At 51.6% G+C, this 17,221-nt stretch overlaps 1 protein-coding gene across 1 annotated transcript; it reads left to right on the top strand.

Moving 5' to 3' along the window:
- Positions 1-4,189: 4,189 nt before the first annotated feature.
- On the top strand, positions 4,190-14,598 carry TRIVIDRAFT_230032 (uncharacterized protein; the record flags this gene model as incomplete). The annotated part of the gene is made up of 3 exons (XM_014103622.1): positions 4,190-4,276; positions 12,626-13,013; positions 13,082-14,598. The coding sequence occupies 3 exons, from the start codon at positions 4,190-4,192 to the stop codon at positions 14,596-14,598; spliced, it is 1,992 nt and encodes a 663-aa protein (XP_013959097.1).
- Between the last annotated feature and the right edge of the window lie 2,623 nt (positions 14,599-17,221).

The raw sequence follows: 17,221 nt of genomic DNA, 5'->3' as shown, positions 1-17,221 counted from the left end.
GCTGCCACTTTGCGGAGCCGCGATCGACTGCGGCCGCTGCAACCCCATTGGCAGCGAGACGGCCTTATTGTTGGACAGGATGTTTTGATGGTGGAAGTGCAGAAACGAAGAAAAAGTAATAATAGCAAAATGTGTTGCTTCGACCAACGCAAGGTGAGTAGTTAATTATTGGCATTAATTTTAAACTTTATTTCTTTCTTTAATTTCTTTTTTCCTTTTCCATTTTCTTTTCTTTTTTTTTTTTTCCAAATCTCCCTTTATCACTGCCACCAACGGCAATGTAACAATCAAAAGCAACCTGTCTGCCTGCCACTTACTATCAAAAGCGTCCCGAGAAATGTCACAATAAACCACCAGAGCCTCACAATCCTATTCACCTCGCCACCGGAATCCCGACGACGCGGTTCACCGGAAATCACCATCTGTCACCAATTTCATCGCAAATACGAATGCCTCTCACACGACCCTCTCCCACCCAAAAAAACGTTGCTGATGTGGCGTTGTCTCAAGGACAGAGATAAACCTTATCCCTCACTCCCTTCGATCGATGGCAGGGCAGGGCAGGGCAGTGAGACCGCTGACTCGAAACTCATCGTAGACATGCATAATGTTTTTATCTCGCGCGCGTGTAAGGCGGGTATCTCCATCTTGGATGCGCGACATGCACACAAGGCGGGCTGTTTGGGCCGCCGGCAGCATCTGCATCTGCATTTGCACTTACATGCCTCGCTGCGCGTAACCACGAGCATGCCAGCCCTACGAGCACAGAGCAGAGGGCCATTGCTCAGGCTGGCTCCATCGCCTAGCACAAGTATGTATAATAACATCTACCTAGAATACACGCAGCGAGAGTACCCAACGCCCAACGATACTTGTACAACTACCGCTGCGAGCACGCGCCAGAGGGCGGCTCCAGGTATGATTTCTATGTTACCAACACTCCAAAGCAATGCCGGCTCTTTCCGCAGTGTGTGAGGCTTCACATCCCATCGTCTATGCCGTACAATAGGATTGATCCCGTAGTTAACTGAAGGCCTCCAAAAACCACGGTTCAGTTCTGTTGGCCATCAAGCAACACGTTCGGCTCCCTCCACGGCGTTTGTCCGGAGCTACTCGCACAAAGGCCCGAAGTGGGCGGGCCAGTCTCCGTTCCAATCTGTGGAACAAAGGGGAAGAGATTCCGGTGTTGGGAGGCGGGCTTGACTTTGATTATGTGATTTACCATGTGCCTGGGACCTCAGAGGAAAAAAAGAAAATAGGTAAATTCCACAGACTGGATAAATTCCCAGTTACACTAGCTGGTCAATAATTATTTTATTGTTTTTATTATTTTCGCAAGTCATGGCACCCATTATTATTTTTTTCATCGGATTTTTGTTAGCTTAATTACTGTACGGAGACGAGAAAAAATTGCACCATATCACTCTCCACCAGGCCTCGTTAGCGCGTCCTTTTCGTATACCTCCCCCCCTTCCAGCCAATGCCTCTTTCTCGATACAAAGCAAGTGGGAATCCGCCGGTATCCGCTCAGACGATGGAAAAGTGACTTCTGTCAAAGTCACTGGTTCACTCAGAAACCAAGCCCAATGGGGACCGAATTAGTCCACCGACGAGTGGATGAAGCGAAGGTCTTTGCTTGATAGCTTGCGGAGCCGGTCCCCCGTTTTGGGTAATACGAAGTGTCTGTCTCTCAAGAGCCGGACAGACACCCGGCGTGGCAGAAACTTGGCATACTATCTAACGGCGGTGGCAGGCGTGGAGGTTCCCCGAGTTGACGATGGCTTCGAGTCAAGAACTAAGGGCCAAGAACCAGGTGATGAACAAAACACAAATCAAATAGTTTTCCCGGGTCACCAGTTTACATAGTACAGCCCTCCAAGCGGCGGGCTCCACGCCTTGTTGGTGAGGCTCGTCCGGAATCCCCTCCCGGGCCCCATTTCCCCGTAACCAAACACATGCAACATTGTAATTGTCCGTAATGTTGGCACAACCCAGTCCAGTCTCCATTTCAGCCTTTTTTCTCAGGTTCCGTTTGTTGCGTGCCCACATGATTGAAAGTTTTTCCAACTGGGATGGAGGGGAAAATACAAATGTACTCGTACAAAGAGCAGCAACAGCGAGATTATCCACAGCTGGCTTCTCCTCTCTTGCGTCGGATCCAGTCGGACTGTCGGGATGACACGGGTGGCGGCCCTGACATGCGCCCTGTGGCGCAGAACATGTGGGCTTCCATTTGTTCCATCCCAAGTGCCAAGTAGTACTCGGGCAGAGAACCGAAGCACATGGGGGACGAGGTGGGAGAGAGTAGTACTCGTAAGGATCCAAACGGTGGCAGCACGCACAGTACACACTGACTAGGAAGGTATCCGTGCTGATAACCAGCCATCTTTGACCGTATTTCCCTCCGTTCAGCGACCAGCCGCCGGGAAACGTGCCCATGGCAAATGAATCGCGGCTTCGGTTTTCACTCGGTTGATTGCTCGGGCTTGATCATTCTCTAGCCCTCCAGGGGGTCCCTGCATGTCCGTCAAGAACCACAAGGCTTGGACCAAGGGCCAATGGCAGCGCGCGTGAAGCTCAGTAGCCTCGTTGATGCGCTACGCCGGCTGCGGGGCCGAAAATGCCTTCAAACGCCCCCCCTCCTTAGGCAGGCAGAATTCTTGTAACAACAAGGGGATCGTCGGCCAACTAGTGCGGGCTTCTAGAAGGAAATTTGTTTCCGCCTGAGCCCAGCTGTGCTATGCTTTTCATGCTTTGACGAAGCTGTTTCGACCCGAGTCATGGTGTACAGCCCAGCTAAAATTAAACAACGCTCCCACGCAAGCCACGGAAGCAAAGCAAGACGCTGGGTGGGAGAAGCAAGAGAGGTGGCATGCCATTCGCACGCATGTACTGTCCACACGCAGGCCAGCAGAAAGGCGGTCCGATGCAGACCCCCCTTGGCCAGGCTGAAGAAACCGCCCTGCATGTTCCAGAAGAACGTTGAAGAAGTTCCTGACATTGCTCCCCGCTTTTCCCTTGGGCACTTCTGCTGCGCCAAAAGGCCTGTCAAGCAAGCCACCGGATGTAGAATCATGTTTGGAGTAATTCGCCCGCTCTTTCATGTGTTCCCTCGTCGATTGCACATGCCAAATGCCTGGTACTGTACATAGCATTCGTGGCAGCGGCTGATGGTACTATTCTGTAGCAAGACGCCGCCGTGGCTGAATCGAAACGTGCTATGCCTCTGCTAAATGCTCACGATCAACCGATAGTCTGGTGGAGGGGCATCAGAGTCCTGACTTTTCGGTCAATACCGTCCAAGCGCTTAGATTACCCGTTTGGGCAGTTATACCCCTTCCCAGGAGTTCGCCGCCGCGCGCTGCCCCTCCAGAGGCCAATTCCGCTAACAAAGAGAAAAATAAATAAAAAATAATGGAAAAAGATACTGTACATCCGCCAGAATACTGACTAAGACGTAATGCTGTACCCGCCAAAACCTGTCAAGGGCCTGACAGCTCGTTACCTCGTTACCTAAGGCATTCTGCTCACGTCATGTGCCTTTTCCTTTCAACCGTGTAGACGTATAGAATACGGTGGTTGCCTCCTTAGTCAGCGGTCACTTGACTTCAGGCCGTGTTCCACTTCAATGCCTTGAGTCATCCACAAACCGCAGCAAATGGGCTTCTCCATCAGACATGTCCCTGAAAGAGGCAATCCGGGTCAGAGGATAATGTCTCTAGCCTCGGCGGCCGAGATTATGGCATGTCAAAGGCGTGCCTAAATGGAAATAGGCCTCGTTTTACCCCGCGGGGAGGCGGTAGTCGATGGCTGATGGCAGAGATGGGGTTGCAAGGAGGATTGGATAGTCTGCTGATGGCGCATGTCGTCTTACCATTCGACTTGGCATGTGTCGTTGGCCACTATCGTGCATCGGAAGTTGAGCGATGCGCCTTGCCGGAAACGAGCCTCGGCTCCCTCCAGGATGACCCCGGCCCGACATTGACAGCACTTGATTATGCGAATACGGAGTAACCTGCCATTTGATGGATCAACAGTGGCAACAAATGACCTGAGAGCATGGGATTGAACTCCATATCGCCACCAACTTCCCCGCCAATTGATCTGCGATGCTTGAGCCGCAGCTCTCGAACTGCTGTTTACAGATGCGTTCGAGTCTGGACCGCAGATCAGCTTACGGTTACCCTGGATGCCAACTGCGCTAATCGGCGTCAAGTGCGGCTCCAAGGACGATGGCGAGCATATCGCTGCGGAACAGATGTCACGGCGGCTTCACGTGAGTTGTCAATGCATTACTCGGCAGCAACTCAATGCAGTTGATCAATGGGGAGGCAGCGTTCTAGACAATGGAATTTCCGAGAACGGGATATCCACCGGTCCAATTGCGGGAGTCATGTGACGCTAGCTGTTCCATTTGTACAGTGTTATTGATGGGCTCAGCCTCGTGATCTTCAGGAACTGGAGCGGCGAAATAAAATAAATCAATTGATCGAATAAAATAAAATAAAATAAAAACAAAATTAAATGAAAAATAGAAAGTGGACAATACTTGGAAGCAAAAGGACCGAGTGTCCAAAAGTTTATGCGACTTGTCTCCGTATTGCCTTTTTTCGATAGTTCGCCGCATCCTTTACTCGTGCAAAGCAATGGCCGCTTTCATCAATGCACACGCGTCCCAAACTCTACCCCTGGCAGATAAAAAGGAAAGCGAAAGTAAAATGATAAATAAAATAGAATAAAATAAAATAAAATAAATAAAATGCTATCAATAATGCCAATGCCTTGTAATTTCCATCTCCCCCACATCCTCCCATTTATTGCTCCATGCTGTTTCAATTCCCCTCCATCCTGTGTCACTTCAGCAAGTCATCGCCACCCCTGGGATATAATGCGCCCCGCCATACGATCTGGAGTCGTCTCTCGCTTATCGGGACTCGAGCAATCGATATCAATCAGGGGTGGCTGGAGTCCTGCGTTCCCTCAACACGTAAACTTAATCATGCATTATACAGTACCGCGCGTCATCTAGAATACATAGATAGCATCATGCCATATCCGTATTCACGCCATATAAGCCTACACCTTTGGCATGTCTCTTCAGCTGAACACAGAAGCTCCTTTCCAAGAATGACGCGGGAATAACGCACCCCAGGCTTGGCGATCCGAATGCATTGTTCCCCCCAGGTACAGGGCAGGAATGTGCCTAAACAGAAGCGTGGCCTCACATCGGCCAAATAGCTGTTGAGTCAGTGCACGCGTTGCCCGTGCCCTGATCTGAGTCAAATATCCTCATTCGGCTGGTTCCAGGGGCGGGCAGAGGCGCCCAAGAGATTGATTGCCCTCCAGCCTCATCGCAGATAGCGTGATTAGAGTTGGGAGGGACGAGATATCAGATATGACAGGATCTTTTAAAGCAGGTTTGCAGTTGGCCCAATATAGAACACAAAGGACGCCAGCGTCCTCCTTTGGGTTTGTAGTGACTAGTCGACGGCGATCCACCTCCCTCGCATTGTGGTGTGCGACCTCCTAGGTAGTCGTTAGCTGCAACCGACTAACAGTCGATCGCGCTGTGTGAAGGGTCCCAACGCGAGGGTTTGGAGTAGACTAGTTTGGTAGTAGTTATACCTGGTATTGACTATCATTCGTCGATGGGCAGCAGTGTCAGCTTGTCTTGGCATCGAGAGAATGAACCTATTGTTACTTGGAACCTACTCATCTGCATAGATGTACTCCGTAATATAGCGTGTAATCCACGTCAGCGCTGCGAGCATTTCAGACGCGGTGGAGCTGGTGCATTAAATCGAAGGGAGCGTAATATGAACGTTACCAAGACAGAATAAATCCATTTAGTCACATTGAAAGTGAAAACAGAAAGTGTAAAACAAAATAAAACCACACCAAGTATAGTACAAAGGGATGTCTCGCGCGCCGTATACAAATTACCTATTGAATTGTTCAGGTCTAGGGTGGATGTGCTGACCAACACACTCAGATCCGGTCGTGATGCTCCGGCCCGGCAAGCTCTCCGTCCTCCGCGAACACATGCCGGATCGCCATCTAAAATACTTGTATCTACATGTCAAACCCACCAAGCGAGGGGGACTCACTGCAAATCACATGACGGATGCAAGAATTCACCAGTGTCTCGGTTTCCGTTATACTTTTTTCTTCTTCTTCTTGACGAGAGACTTTGGGGTGATGAGACTGTTTGGTATGAAAATCCCGAGACTAATCCGCTAGCGTAATGCCTGTGCCAGATAGCTTAGAGCCCCGGGGGACTGAGAATCGCAACCGCGGGACAAGTAGTAAGAAAGACGAGACAGCAATACCCATCACGGGACCAATCGGTGCAAAACAGATTGAGGCGAAAACATTGCAATGGTACCTCTAGGAGCTGCACCCTGCAAACCCCCTTTTCTTTTCTTTCTTTTTTCTCTTTTTTTTTTCAAATTTGCAATACTGATATGTGATATCGTTTCGAAAAAGATGCTCCCTTGCCTTCGAGGGGGCCTGAACAAAACATATTGCCAAAAGAGGAAAGGCCATCTTTTCTCGAGGAAACAATCAACTCTCACGCCCAGTAAAGTGACAAAACACATATGTGCATTTCGGCTGCATATACGGCGTAGCAGCGGCATTGCTAGTCCATCCTTCGCATATATTGCATGACATACAACAAGCTCCCTTCTCATCACCGCCTGATTCAGCCTCACACGCCCAGCTGCGCCGGAGGATACTTCCGGAGGGCCACATGCATCTTCCTGTTCCCTTTTTTTCTTTGCTTATTCCCCTTCATTGCCTTTGTTTCCGCTACTGTACCATGGCGAAGCAAGGAGAAAACACGCCACTTGGGCCGTGGTAGTGCCCTCGCGAGTTGGGTGTATCATCTCACTCATTTTATCATTTATGACAGCCCCTGGGTTGGGCCGCCCGCGATCGTTCCCAGCTCACGGGGGATCTGGCGGGTCGCAGTAAAGTAATTGAAAGCTTCGGCTGATCGATGCGGACGCATAGTTTTAGCATAATTTAGCTGAAGGGAGCTGGTGACAGTCTTTCATTCAAGGTCAAGGGTTCGGCCACCGTACTTGTCTTGGAAGGGTAACCATTCTATGACTTCCAATATTACTCATCACCGCCGACAGTACTCGTACACACTTGCACGTACGAGTATGCAACCTGTACACCCTCAAGAACAAGAGACGGAGGATTTCCCGCATCCCATTTCCGAAAATAAAATATGCGGCGATTTGGGAGGAGAATTTCACATGTAAACAGCGAGGAGAGGGGCCGCAGCCCCGCTCACGGGTTGCCAACTTTCAACATGCCTTGCATCAATATTCCCCATATGTAATGTGTGATGGCCGCCTTCATTCGCCCGCCTCTGTAAGGAGAAGTGTCTGCTGGTGCAAAAGCGACACGGCACCTGCACCTGCACCTTGAGCTGTCACCACCTCCTCCCATCATCACTAGCCCGTTTGGGGCTTTCTCTTCGCATCACACTCCTCGGGAACGCTCTCTCACACACCAATTCCTCCTGCTGATTCATTCTCATGCCCAACGGGAGGAAGCGCTAGGGCGTGACAGCAGGACACGCTAGGACCTCCGGACCGGCAGCCGGGTCGCGCTTTTTGCAGAACCTTGTGTGGATACTGCGTTTGCGTGTCTGCCCCGATTCGGTTGCCCGCCGGCTTCAAGCGAATCAGGAGGGTCGCTGTCGCAGAACTCAGGGCAGGGTGTGGATGAACGGCGTCGTTTCCTCTCGTGGTGGAGTGAAGTGTGTGTGTAGAGGCTATTGGTTTGATAGCTGGATTAAAAAGAAAGCCGGGGTTGGTGGTTTTTTACAACACATGACTAGAATGATGCGGGAAACGCCAAACCCCCCTTGAAATGAGCTCCGTTTGAATGGACAGAAAAGAAGCAAATAATGGTGAGCAAACAACGCCAAGGAAGCGCTGCCTTGCTATTGAGACTTGCTGCGGCCGCTTCAGCGTTTATTCATTGGTTGTAATATACGACGGCAAAAGAGCTGTCTTCGGTAATTTTTCCCCGAGCTGAAAGAGAACATTGCTTTGTCAGGATGCTCCAAAAAGCAATCATTGGTTGATTTTCATTCACATGGGCTGATGGCAGGCCCCCAAGTCACGGGAGCTCAAGTGGCTGAACAAGCTGCAAGCTTCTGCAGCCCAATATCGCCTCTGCCTTGAGACACGCATGTCCGATCCGCTACCGTGGCGCCGTGTGTTTTGCTAGCAGGTTGTGTGCAAGTTTAACGAAAATAAACCCCCTTCCCAGATGTCTTGTTCTAACTGCCCTCCCTGCATCGCGCAAGATTTGGACAGCTAGACGATCCAATAGCATCCGATGCCGTTGCATTCGCAGCAACAAAATGCGTGGACTAGCAGAAAGCTGCCAGGTTCTCCGTAGTTTTCCGGGCTTCCCCGTTGCATATTCTCGAGGCGAACATGTCCCCATGCACGGGAGCTGAACACGTAGAGGAGGGGAAGAAAAAGGGAATAAAAAAGAAAAGAAACGAAATCAAATCTTACGCCAGCTGAAACATCGTGCCGCATCAACTTGCCATCGTGGCCCGGCTTCCCAGTGCCGTGTCTTTGGGCTCGAGCTGGCCTGCCGGGGTTGTCCTCTTGCAAGGTTCTTTATTATTCATGCGCCGTTTTTAATACGTACTTGGGCGTTAATGCTACTTCTTGCAATAGAAAAGAAGACAAAAAAAAGAAAAAAGAAATGAGGCGTCGCCTTAAAACAGGTTAATTCAGGTCGGTTTGCGACAGGTCAGCTTTTGTCCCTTTACACATACAGGTCATAAATTAACAATCGATTGATTTATTTGATTATCTATTTTATCTTGATTTATTCGCATCCTAGCCGTTCCATCAGCCGTTTTGCAGCTGTTTAATTTTCAATCTCATCTTCACGCAAACGAGAGACACTCTGATCCCGTTTTGCCGCTTCCCCGCTTTCCCCCCGGATCGTTCCATTGGGATGAACACGTCAAAAATGAGAGCCAGACACAGCAATCTCGTTGGTTAGGTAATGAATGAAACGATAACGAGCTATCTTGAAAAGCGGGCCTCGAGCTCTGTGAAGAACTGATAGGCACGTCTCCGGCTTGTCGATAAGGCGACTCGACCGTTTCGCCCTGTCATGATTCAGACGTCGGATACGTTACATTCCCTCTTTCCAAGTAATTCTTCCTGCGTCGGAGGATATTCTAGCGCATCCTGACCCCCCCTGGGGGAGGACACCTGTATCGTAGTATCGCAATGGCCTCAGTGACCCCCGTTCAGGGCAATCGTGTCGCCATTACTGCTGCCGCTAGCAAGAAAACGCTTGCTGCAATGCCGGCACTCGTTTGGGGCCAGCATTAAAGAAGGTTAAAGCATCATCGGTCGGGAAAAGCCCGAGCGGTGAGACGTGTAATACGGCCTCTGACAGGCTGGATGCGGCGTTACATCTTGTGTGGCTCTGCTCAGCTTGCCTGCATTCCGCTTACCAGGCCCGTAAATGTGCAAAAACGGAGCCTCGCAGGGCCAATCCCGCCAAAACAGGGAAAAGCAAGAAAAGCACGGGCTTCGTCGCGCATAATGCAGACGAGGGCTGTGGCGGGGAGGGGGGAGGAAACAAGAGGAAATTTGCTGCTTGATTGCATTGCCCCCGTGTAAAAGGCAAAAGGTTCGACTTTGACAGGCGTCGATTGATTTCGTTTTTTTAATTGCAATATCGCGATCCGGGCTGCCGGTCCTGTCTAATTTCCACACGCCCGGATTCTCTCGACTTGACCTGAGGAAGCTAATCGTATACTTGTAGTCGGGGAGCTTCCGCGGGCCCGAATATTTGGGAGCCATGCTGGTACCGCTAGTTCTCGCAGTTCTAAGCCTTAGCAGGGAGTTACAGGCAAAATAGCCACCATGGGCTCTTCAGCCAGGGCTAATTTCAGCCGATATTCACAAAGAGGCCTAGCATCGTGGTGAGGCCAAGAAGCCTCTTGATGGAATTACCGTACTCCCTCTTGCCGCTATTACTCCGCATTCTGAAGGAGCAAGAGAGAGGGAGAAATGGTCTCACTACTATAATAACCCCGTGGGGAAAAGGAAAAATAATGCTGCTGCCTGCTTTTGAGTCCTGAGGCCGGGTCCAATTGGAAAGGGAAAGCTTGGACTTTGTGGCGATGCCATTTTGGGCCGTGTTGATTGGCCTGCGTGGTTTTCGTCCCCTCTCCTCCTCTCCTCCTCTCCTCCTCCCTTCCTCCATGTACTACGAGCAGGTACACATGGTACAGGCAGTTTTCGCGGAGCAACAGCATAAATAGAACAAAAGCAAAGTGTGCGGCAAGTCATTGGTCACAAAGGCCACAAAGGCCACAAAGGATGCAGCACCCGTGAGCACTCGTTGGTCTGTTTCATGAATGAGAAGAAGCAAAAAGCAATAGCCCGTGGACCAAGGAAAAGTCTTGAGGTCATGCGGCGGAGAGCTATGCGTTGGCAAGCTCTGGGTGCTTGCAGCTTGTTTCTGTTCTGGACGGGTGTCCTGGTGACCCAATGGCGGCGGGTCGGGAGGACCCTGCAGAGCATTGGCTCTCCCACTCCCCTGAGAGCGAGGACTGATACCATCCGTCCAGACAGTCAGTGCAATGATATCAAATGGACCCCCTCCAAAAGGCGAGGACAGGTGACCCGACTGTCGCAGACACTCGCTGGTGCGCTGGCGCCGAGGGACTGGGTGAGCAAGGCCCCAATGTCACCCTCTCTGGCCTTGAGGTTTGCAGCCTGCGAGGCTCTGCATCGTCGCTCTCCCTCTTACCCCATGATCTCGAGCAATTGCACTGGTCAGGCGCAGCAGATGAAGCAGCGGCGGCAAGCCTCAGCCGGCGTCAATCAGCACCAGCGCCGCCATCCGGGCCGTTTCTTGATCAAGAGGCGAGGGACGGGCAGGGACAGGCAAGGCCTTGTCTGGCGGCCTGCCTCGATGTTTGTGATCAGCAAAGACAGCAGCGATTCGTACAGGGCTGGGTCACCTGGCCAGTGTGCTGGACCAGTATCAGAGCCCCCGGCCCCCCAGTCAGGGCACGTCACATCCACGGCGGCTCAGAAGCTCACTCATTTCAACGTGCTGCTGTGCCTGTAGGCTGTACGGTACGTACTCATAGCACCTCGTAGCACCTCGTAGCACCTCTCAATTCGCCGAGCGGCTCGAAGAGGGGGGACCCTTTGAATAGCCGTCGGTCCAATTGCGCGACCGTGGATTGGCCCTTTCTTGAAGCCATCTCCATGGCTAGCTTGGGCCTCTGAGAGACTGCACACAGCAATGGCGGTTAAGCCGTGAATTGAGCTCAACATTGGACAATCTCGCCTCTGCCATCTCAATTGTCCGTCACGCGTCTGTGCAAGCGAGCGTGACATGACTCTGAGAGCCTGAAGCCGCCCAAATACCGACAGTGCCATCTCGCCGGCGAGCAGCCACTGTCCCGAAAGCCGCCAGCCAGAAAGCAGCCAGAAAGCAGACGTGAAATCTGCCCTGTGATGGTTTTGTCCGGATTCGGCATCCGTCAATTCGGGAGGCAAACGGAGACCCTGGGACCGTTTCTTGGTGCAGCATGGCGAACGCAGCGATGCGCTTGGACCGTTTGCGGGGGCGAGAAAATCAACTGGCAGAGAGGAAAAAGAAAAGTGCACCGCGTGACGGGAATTGCAATTCCAGAGTCCCTCTTTGGCTGACAGCTACCTGTTGAGGCAGAGCGCCGCCGGACCAGATTGCAGCTAGTCTATAAGGAGGAATAGCCAGACGCTTTGGGACAAAGGGCCTTTTCTCTGTTGAAACGGATTCTGATGGGGGACCGTCACATGATTGTGTCCGTCGCGACAGGGCCGAACGACGTGCTGGGATGGCAGGGCTACAGAGCTGAGAGCAGCGCAGATGGACAGTTCCCCAAGTGGACTAGATGTAAAAGCAGCCGCTAATCCTGTACGGGACCCTTTTTCATGCCGCTGGGCGTGAGTGATGCCTCTTTGGGGAAAGGCCAGTATGACTGGTCGTGCGCGCTAATCTCTCCGGGGAGGCGGCGGCACCTCTCCGAACCAGCGCACAGGTTTTTGCTCGTCCCCCTTCTGGCATCTTTTGGTGCAGAGACCCCTGCCGCCAGCGCCTTTTGCCCTGGACTCAGTCCTGTCCTTTTCGTCTTGCGAGGGCCCCCACAGCGACTCGCCCACGCCTTAGCGCCAAATTTATCCCAATTGCCCACCTGGCGGCACCTCCGTGCTCCCCAACCGGGGTCACGGTACGTACCTCCGTACCCCCGTACCTGTACTGTACAACGGCCAAGGTACCATCCCCCTCCATTTCTCCTCCCACGCCCTCACGCCCACACCCCCGGGGTGGTGCCTGCCCTTGAGTGAAGGCGGTACGTCGTCTTCACTCCCCCCAATCCACCTCTTCTTAAACCTGTCATGCCCAAGATACACCCTACTTCTTAATAACTAGATCTCGTTCCCCAGCTTCTCGACAACCTCTTGATTCTCCATCTCTCCGCATACCCATACAAAGCGGGCACAACATCAACTTACTTTAAGGGCTTCATCCTCTGCTCTTGCTCAACTCTCCCTCTCGTGAGCCTTTACCACCTCTCCGAATCCGACGCCGCTCGATTCACCCGCACCGCCCCCTCATCGACGACCCATATAATACGCATTCGGCCTTTGCTCACAATCTGGTCGAACTCTCAACATCGATTGACTGCACTACACTTCCGGAGACGATTGGATTTGGTCATTGCCAGAGTCCAGACTTGATCACCGGGCAATTTCACCAGCGACACCTGTTTGCACCTTTTCGCAACATTCACCTCTCCACCATCGTGCACCCAACGCTCGACACTCTCGAGCCTCTTCACCCGGCAGCGATGCCCTACCGCCTGGATACACACGTGTTAACAGTGGATGCCAACGTCATCCACAAGGTCGACACCGGAAATCCTGCCAACTTGTATTCTATGTGGACAGGTAAGGACATGGCAACCATAGTGGGACAGTGACTTGTGGATCGATCAGTACTAACTATTTGTTTCTAGTTTTCTCTCGCTGCGCAGATTCAGTCGAACAAGGCCGCAGATTGGAGAACTTGAGCTGGAGGCTCTGGCAACGAGAACAGCTCATTGACAACGCCCACAGATCAACAGTCCAGTCTACCAAGACTGCCCCCAGAGACATTCCCTCAGAAGCCCGACTTCCCGAGCTTCCTCAACTCTCTGGCAGTGTCGACTCCCTTGCGGACGAGGACACTCCTGAATTCACTTCCGTTTCTGCTCCCCTCGAGATCCGCCCCAGAATACGACGACTAGACTCTTCCGCTAGCCGCCGGGATCGCCACATCAGCTCCGACGACTTTGAGAAGATGGTCGTCTCCATTGTCAAGGACAAGGCTCCCCTTTCTGCTCCCACACAGACCTCTCCCCTAAGCAAGCCAGTCGAGCTCATCACCCGATCTGGATCCACCACCACCGAGTCCCGCTTCTCCGAACTGCCCTCAGAGGTATCACTAGCATCTGCCGAGATGGAATCCTCCTCTCCCAAGGACATCTCCGGCATTCCCGTCTTCCAAGCTCCCCCCATGCCTTCCGCCTCAATCGACGACTGCATTCCCGAGCCCAGCTCATCACCAGCCCACAAGCCTATCCAGACAAAGAAGCAACCCGCCAGGTTTGCCCTTGGAGCTTCATGCTCCTCAAGCGACTCTCGCCAGAGCGTCGAGGCTCGCAAGTCCATCTTGGCTTCAAAGAAGCCCATGTTCCAGATTGGTGGCTCCTCTGAGGAAGAGAGTTCCCTCGCTAGCGGCCCCGCAGCGAAGCAGACCTCCTTCAGCAGCAACAACATCACTCACCACCTTGATGCCGAGTCTGCTATTGACTCCGACACCGAGGGCGAGTACATTGATGAGAGTGCCATTGACGACGATGATGACTCCTCCGACTGGGAAGACTCCATCGACGAGAGCGGAAAGCCCAGCGTCGATGAGAAGTTTTTCCAGCGTGTCGAGTCTAAGGTTAACCTGACCTCCCGACCATCGCTCATCACTTTGATGCTTGCCCAGAACGACCGTGCCATGAACCTTGGCAACCAGGCATCTCAATCTACTTCAGCTCTTACCAGGTCACGATCTCTCATGAACGGATCGTCTCTCGCTGCTTCACCCAACGACTCTGACGATGGCCCTCTTATGATGAAGGGCATGCGTCAATCAACGTTGAAGCCTATCAATGAGATTCCTCGATCCAGCGCCCAGCCCATTGTCGCCACCACCAACCACGTACATGCCCAGGCTGCTCTTTCACCACGAACAACTCGCCGCAACATGCTCGCGACTGAGCTTACCGAGTCTCTTCGACGCCACCTTCTCTGGGAGCGACAGCAAAAGTCGTCCACCGCCAATGCTGTCCTCAAGCGTCGACACACATCACACGATGTTGCCAACCTGAAGCAGTACCCAGAGAGACCGTGCTTGAAGCAGGCCGAGGATGTCAATGCGAGCAGCTGGAACCAGTACTTCACCAAGGAGGCCAACAATGGTTACCACTCCAAGGGCTGGTAAACGAACATGACCGATGATCAACTTGTTGGGCAAGGCTTTAATCACTTTTTATATATGCCTTTGGCCGTGTATATCACATTTATGGCGTTTGGGGTTTCGATTTCACATCATCATGGCAGCAACATGGGCTGCACAGGCGAAACGGAACTACGTCATGACTAAAGCGACATAAGCTTTTCCTTTTTTACATTCTTCCTTTTCTTTTCTTGTTACATCTTTGGTCTCATAATGTCTGGTTGAGACACTTCAAAACAAAAACTCATTCGCACTTTACGTGGCGTTGCTTTTCAAATGATACCATGGCCTGAGCTTTCGATTTGTTATTAGTGGCTCTGAAGGAGCTCACGATTTTTTTTTGTGTTTCAACTGAGTGTATTCTAGTGGGTCGGGAAGATGCGAGTCTCCAGGGGCGACCTTGGTCAGGGAAAATTTTTTCTTCTTTTCTCTTATTTCCAGCGAAGACATGAGCGGGGACCAAAAAAAAAGAGTCCCATGCGCGGGTCTACAGAAGACCGAAAAAAAAGAAGGCAGCAAAAGATAAAAAAGCTGAGTGGAGGCCAAAAAGAGGAGCTCCCGTGGGTCTTTTTTCTAAAACATGTGTTGTTTTCTACGAGATGATGTCAAAAGGGTATTACCAAACAAAAAGGCGTCTGTTAGATGGACAGCTTGGCCAAAAACATTAATAAATTCTTGATGAAAAATTTTCTGATCATTTGCCTGTGCCCGCGTGAAGGATGTGCTAATGACATGACGTTACAAAGTGAAATGGCGGAATAGCATGGGGTTCTCGATTTGAACCTTTGTGTTACAATTAATTGATTCCTTGACTAAAGATAATCTGCAGTACACAATACTCTGCCTCTGGGCTGACGGTTGCGTCTGCTAACAGGTACCGAGTACAGGTACAGTACGGCACTCTGCTGGTGGACCCTTGACAAGCAGCGACTTTTTGCTGCTTTGCTCGCTCGGTGCTACTACGAAACTAGGTCGATACATGCACTCTATCTTCCGCGACCTGCATGCACGTAAGATGCTTTGGGCATGAGAAAATTTTCAGTAGGGCCGTTGGCACTGACCCATTGACTCATTCCGTCCCATGGCGGTGAAGGACAAGAGAATGACTGACCAGATTCGAGCCGCCAAAGAGGCCGGGCGGCTCTTGGAAAGCCCACCGTGACTCCACAGGAACCGAATAAACCGAATGAGCCGGTGCCAGAAAAACAAGCAAGAGATGCGACGTGAGGGGGGAGTTTGGTTGGTCGGGAAGGGGGACCAGTGAGGAGGAGATGGAATGGCGGTATTCCGGAATCTCACGGCTGCGGATCGGCTACGGGGATGTCGGAATCGGGGGTGAGATGCCTTTATTCTCCTTCTTGTCTGGTCTTGACGAACTGGAGGGAAGCTAGCAGCAGCGTTTTGGAGCTAGGGCTGGAAGGAGGTTGAGGCTGAGGAACAGGGCCGCGATGGAGAGGTTCAAAGGGGGCCACGGCAATTGAGTGACTGGCCAATGGGGAGCACTGGGGACACGACGGTAGAGAGGGCTGAGCTACGGTTGTCGAGTGTGGTGACGGCAATTAGATTTATGGTGTTGCGGGGGATCTAGAATCTACAGCACGGTACGTTGTATGAATGAAACATCTGAAGAGATGGAGGGCAAGATTTGGCCCAAGCCACGAGCGAGATCCGAGGATCCGTTGGCAGCGAATTGACAGGTTTGTGGGGAGAGTTCCATACATCCATGGACAGTAGCTGGCATTTATTCTGGGGCGGGGGGATGAATTGGATGTCAAACAAAAATTAAAGAATTAAGTAAAAAAGAACCTTGGAAACGAATGAGAGGTAGTATTAATTAGTTGTGTGGCTCCAGAATTTGGGGTGGTTCTGTGAGCCGTGACCCTCAGGGTTTTTTGTGGCTTGATGCTTTCTACTGTCATTTTCTTCTGGGCGCGGCAAATGTTGCTTTTGACATGTGGGGGGAGAGCAAAGGGAAAAGAACAAGCTGCCAAAGAAGCTGAGCCTCGGTGTTTTTTTGCCGAAAAGGGGCGCGGTTGTGCCAAAGTGAGGATATAATCTCAATCATCGGGCCTCGGGATGGGAAATGGGCTGGGCTGTGAAAGGGCTGCTGCTGCTTAGTATAAGCCGATGAGAGACGAAAACGCTTTCGGTGAATTTCCGCCCACGATGTTTCCCTTTGCCGCCGTTGCTAAAGAACGAATGATTTTCGGATCGATGCGGAAGGGGCATTCAATCTTGTTGAGCCTAAGTACGCGAATGGGATGCTAAAAAAACAGGCGCGAGTTTTGTTTCGTAGATGCCTGGAATATGCGGGTTTTTTTGGGATGGTTGATGCATACACTGCGAGAGGCTAAAGGACTAGAGCCTGGATGGACGGATGCTGCATGTATAGGGGTCCTGAGGAGGCGTTTTTGGGCATGTGAATAGTGTAAAGGCAGGGCGTTACGAGTTACCACGAGTTGACCAGGTAGAACCGGGAGGGACGCGATTCAGTTGCGAGTTGTTTTGGGTGAACTGGCGTTGTTAGTTTTGAGTGCTGCCTGGATGTTGGGAGCTATTGGGATGTGCAGCTTATTTAGGCGATCATGTTTATTTCGATCTAAAGAAG

The sequence above is a fragment of the Trichoderma virens genome, assembly GCF_000170995.1.
Source record: "Trichoderma virens Gv29-8 chromosome Unknown TRIVIscaffold_4, whole genome shotgun sequence".
In the NCBI taxonomy this organism is placed as follows: Eukaryota; Fungi; Ascomycota; class Sordariomycetes; order Hypocreales; family Hypocreaceae; genus Trichoderma; species Trichoderma virens.
The sequence above is the reverse complement of the archived record's forward strand: the minus strand, read 5'-3'. Positions and strand labels throughout refer to the sequence as shown.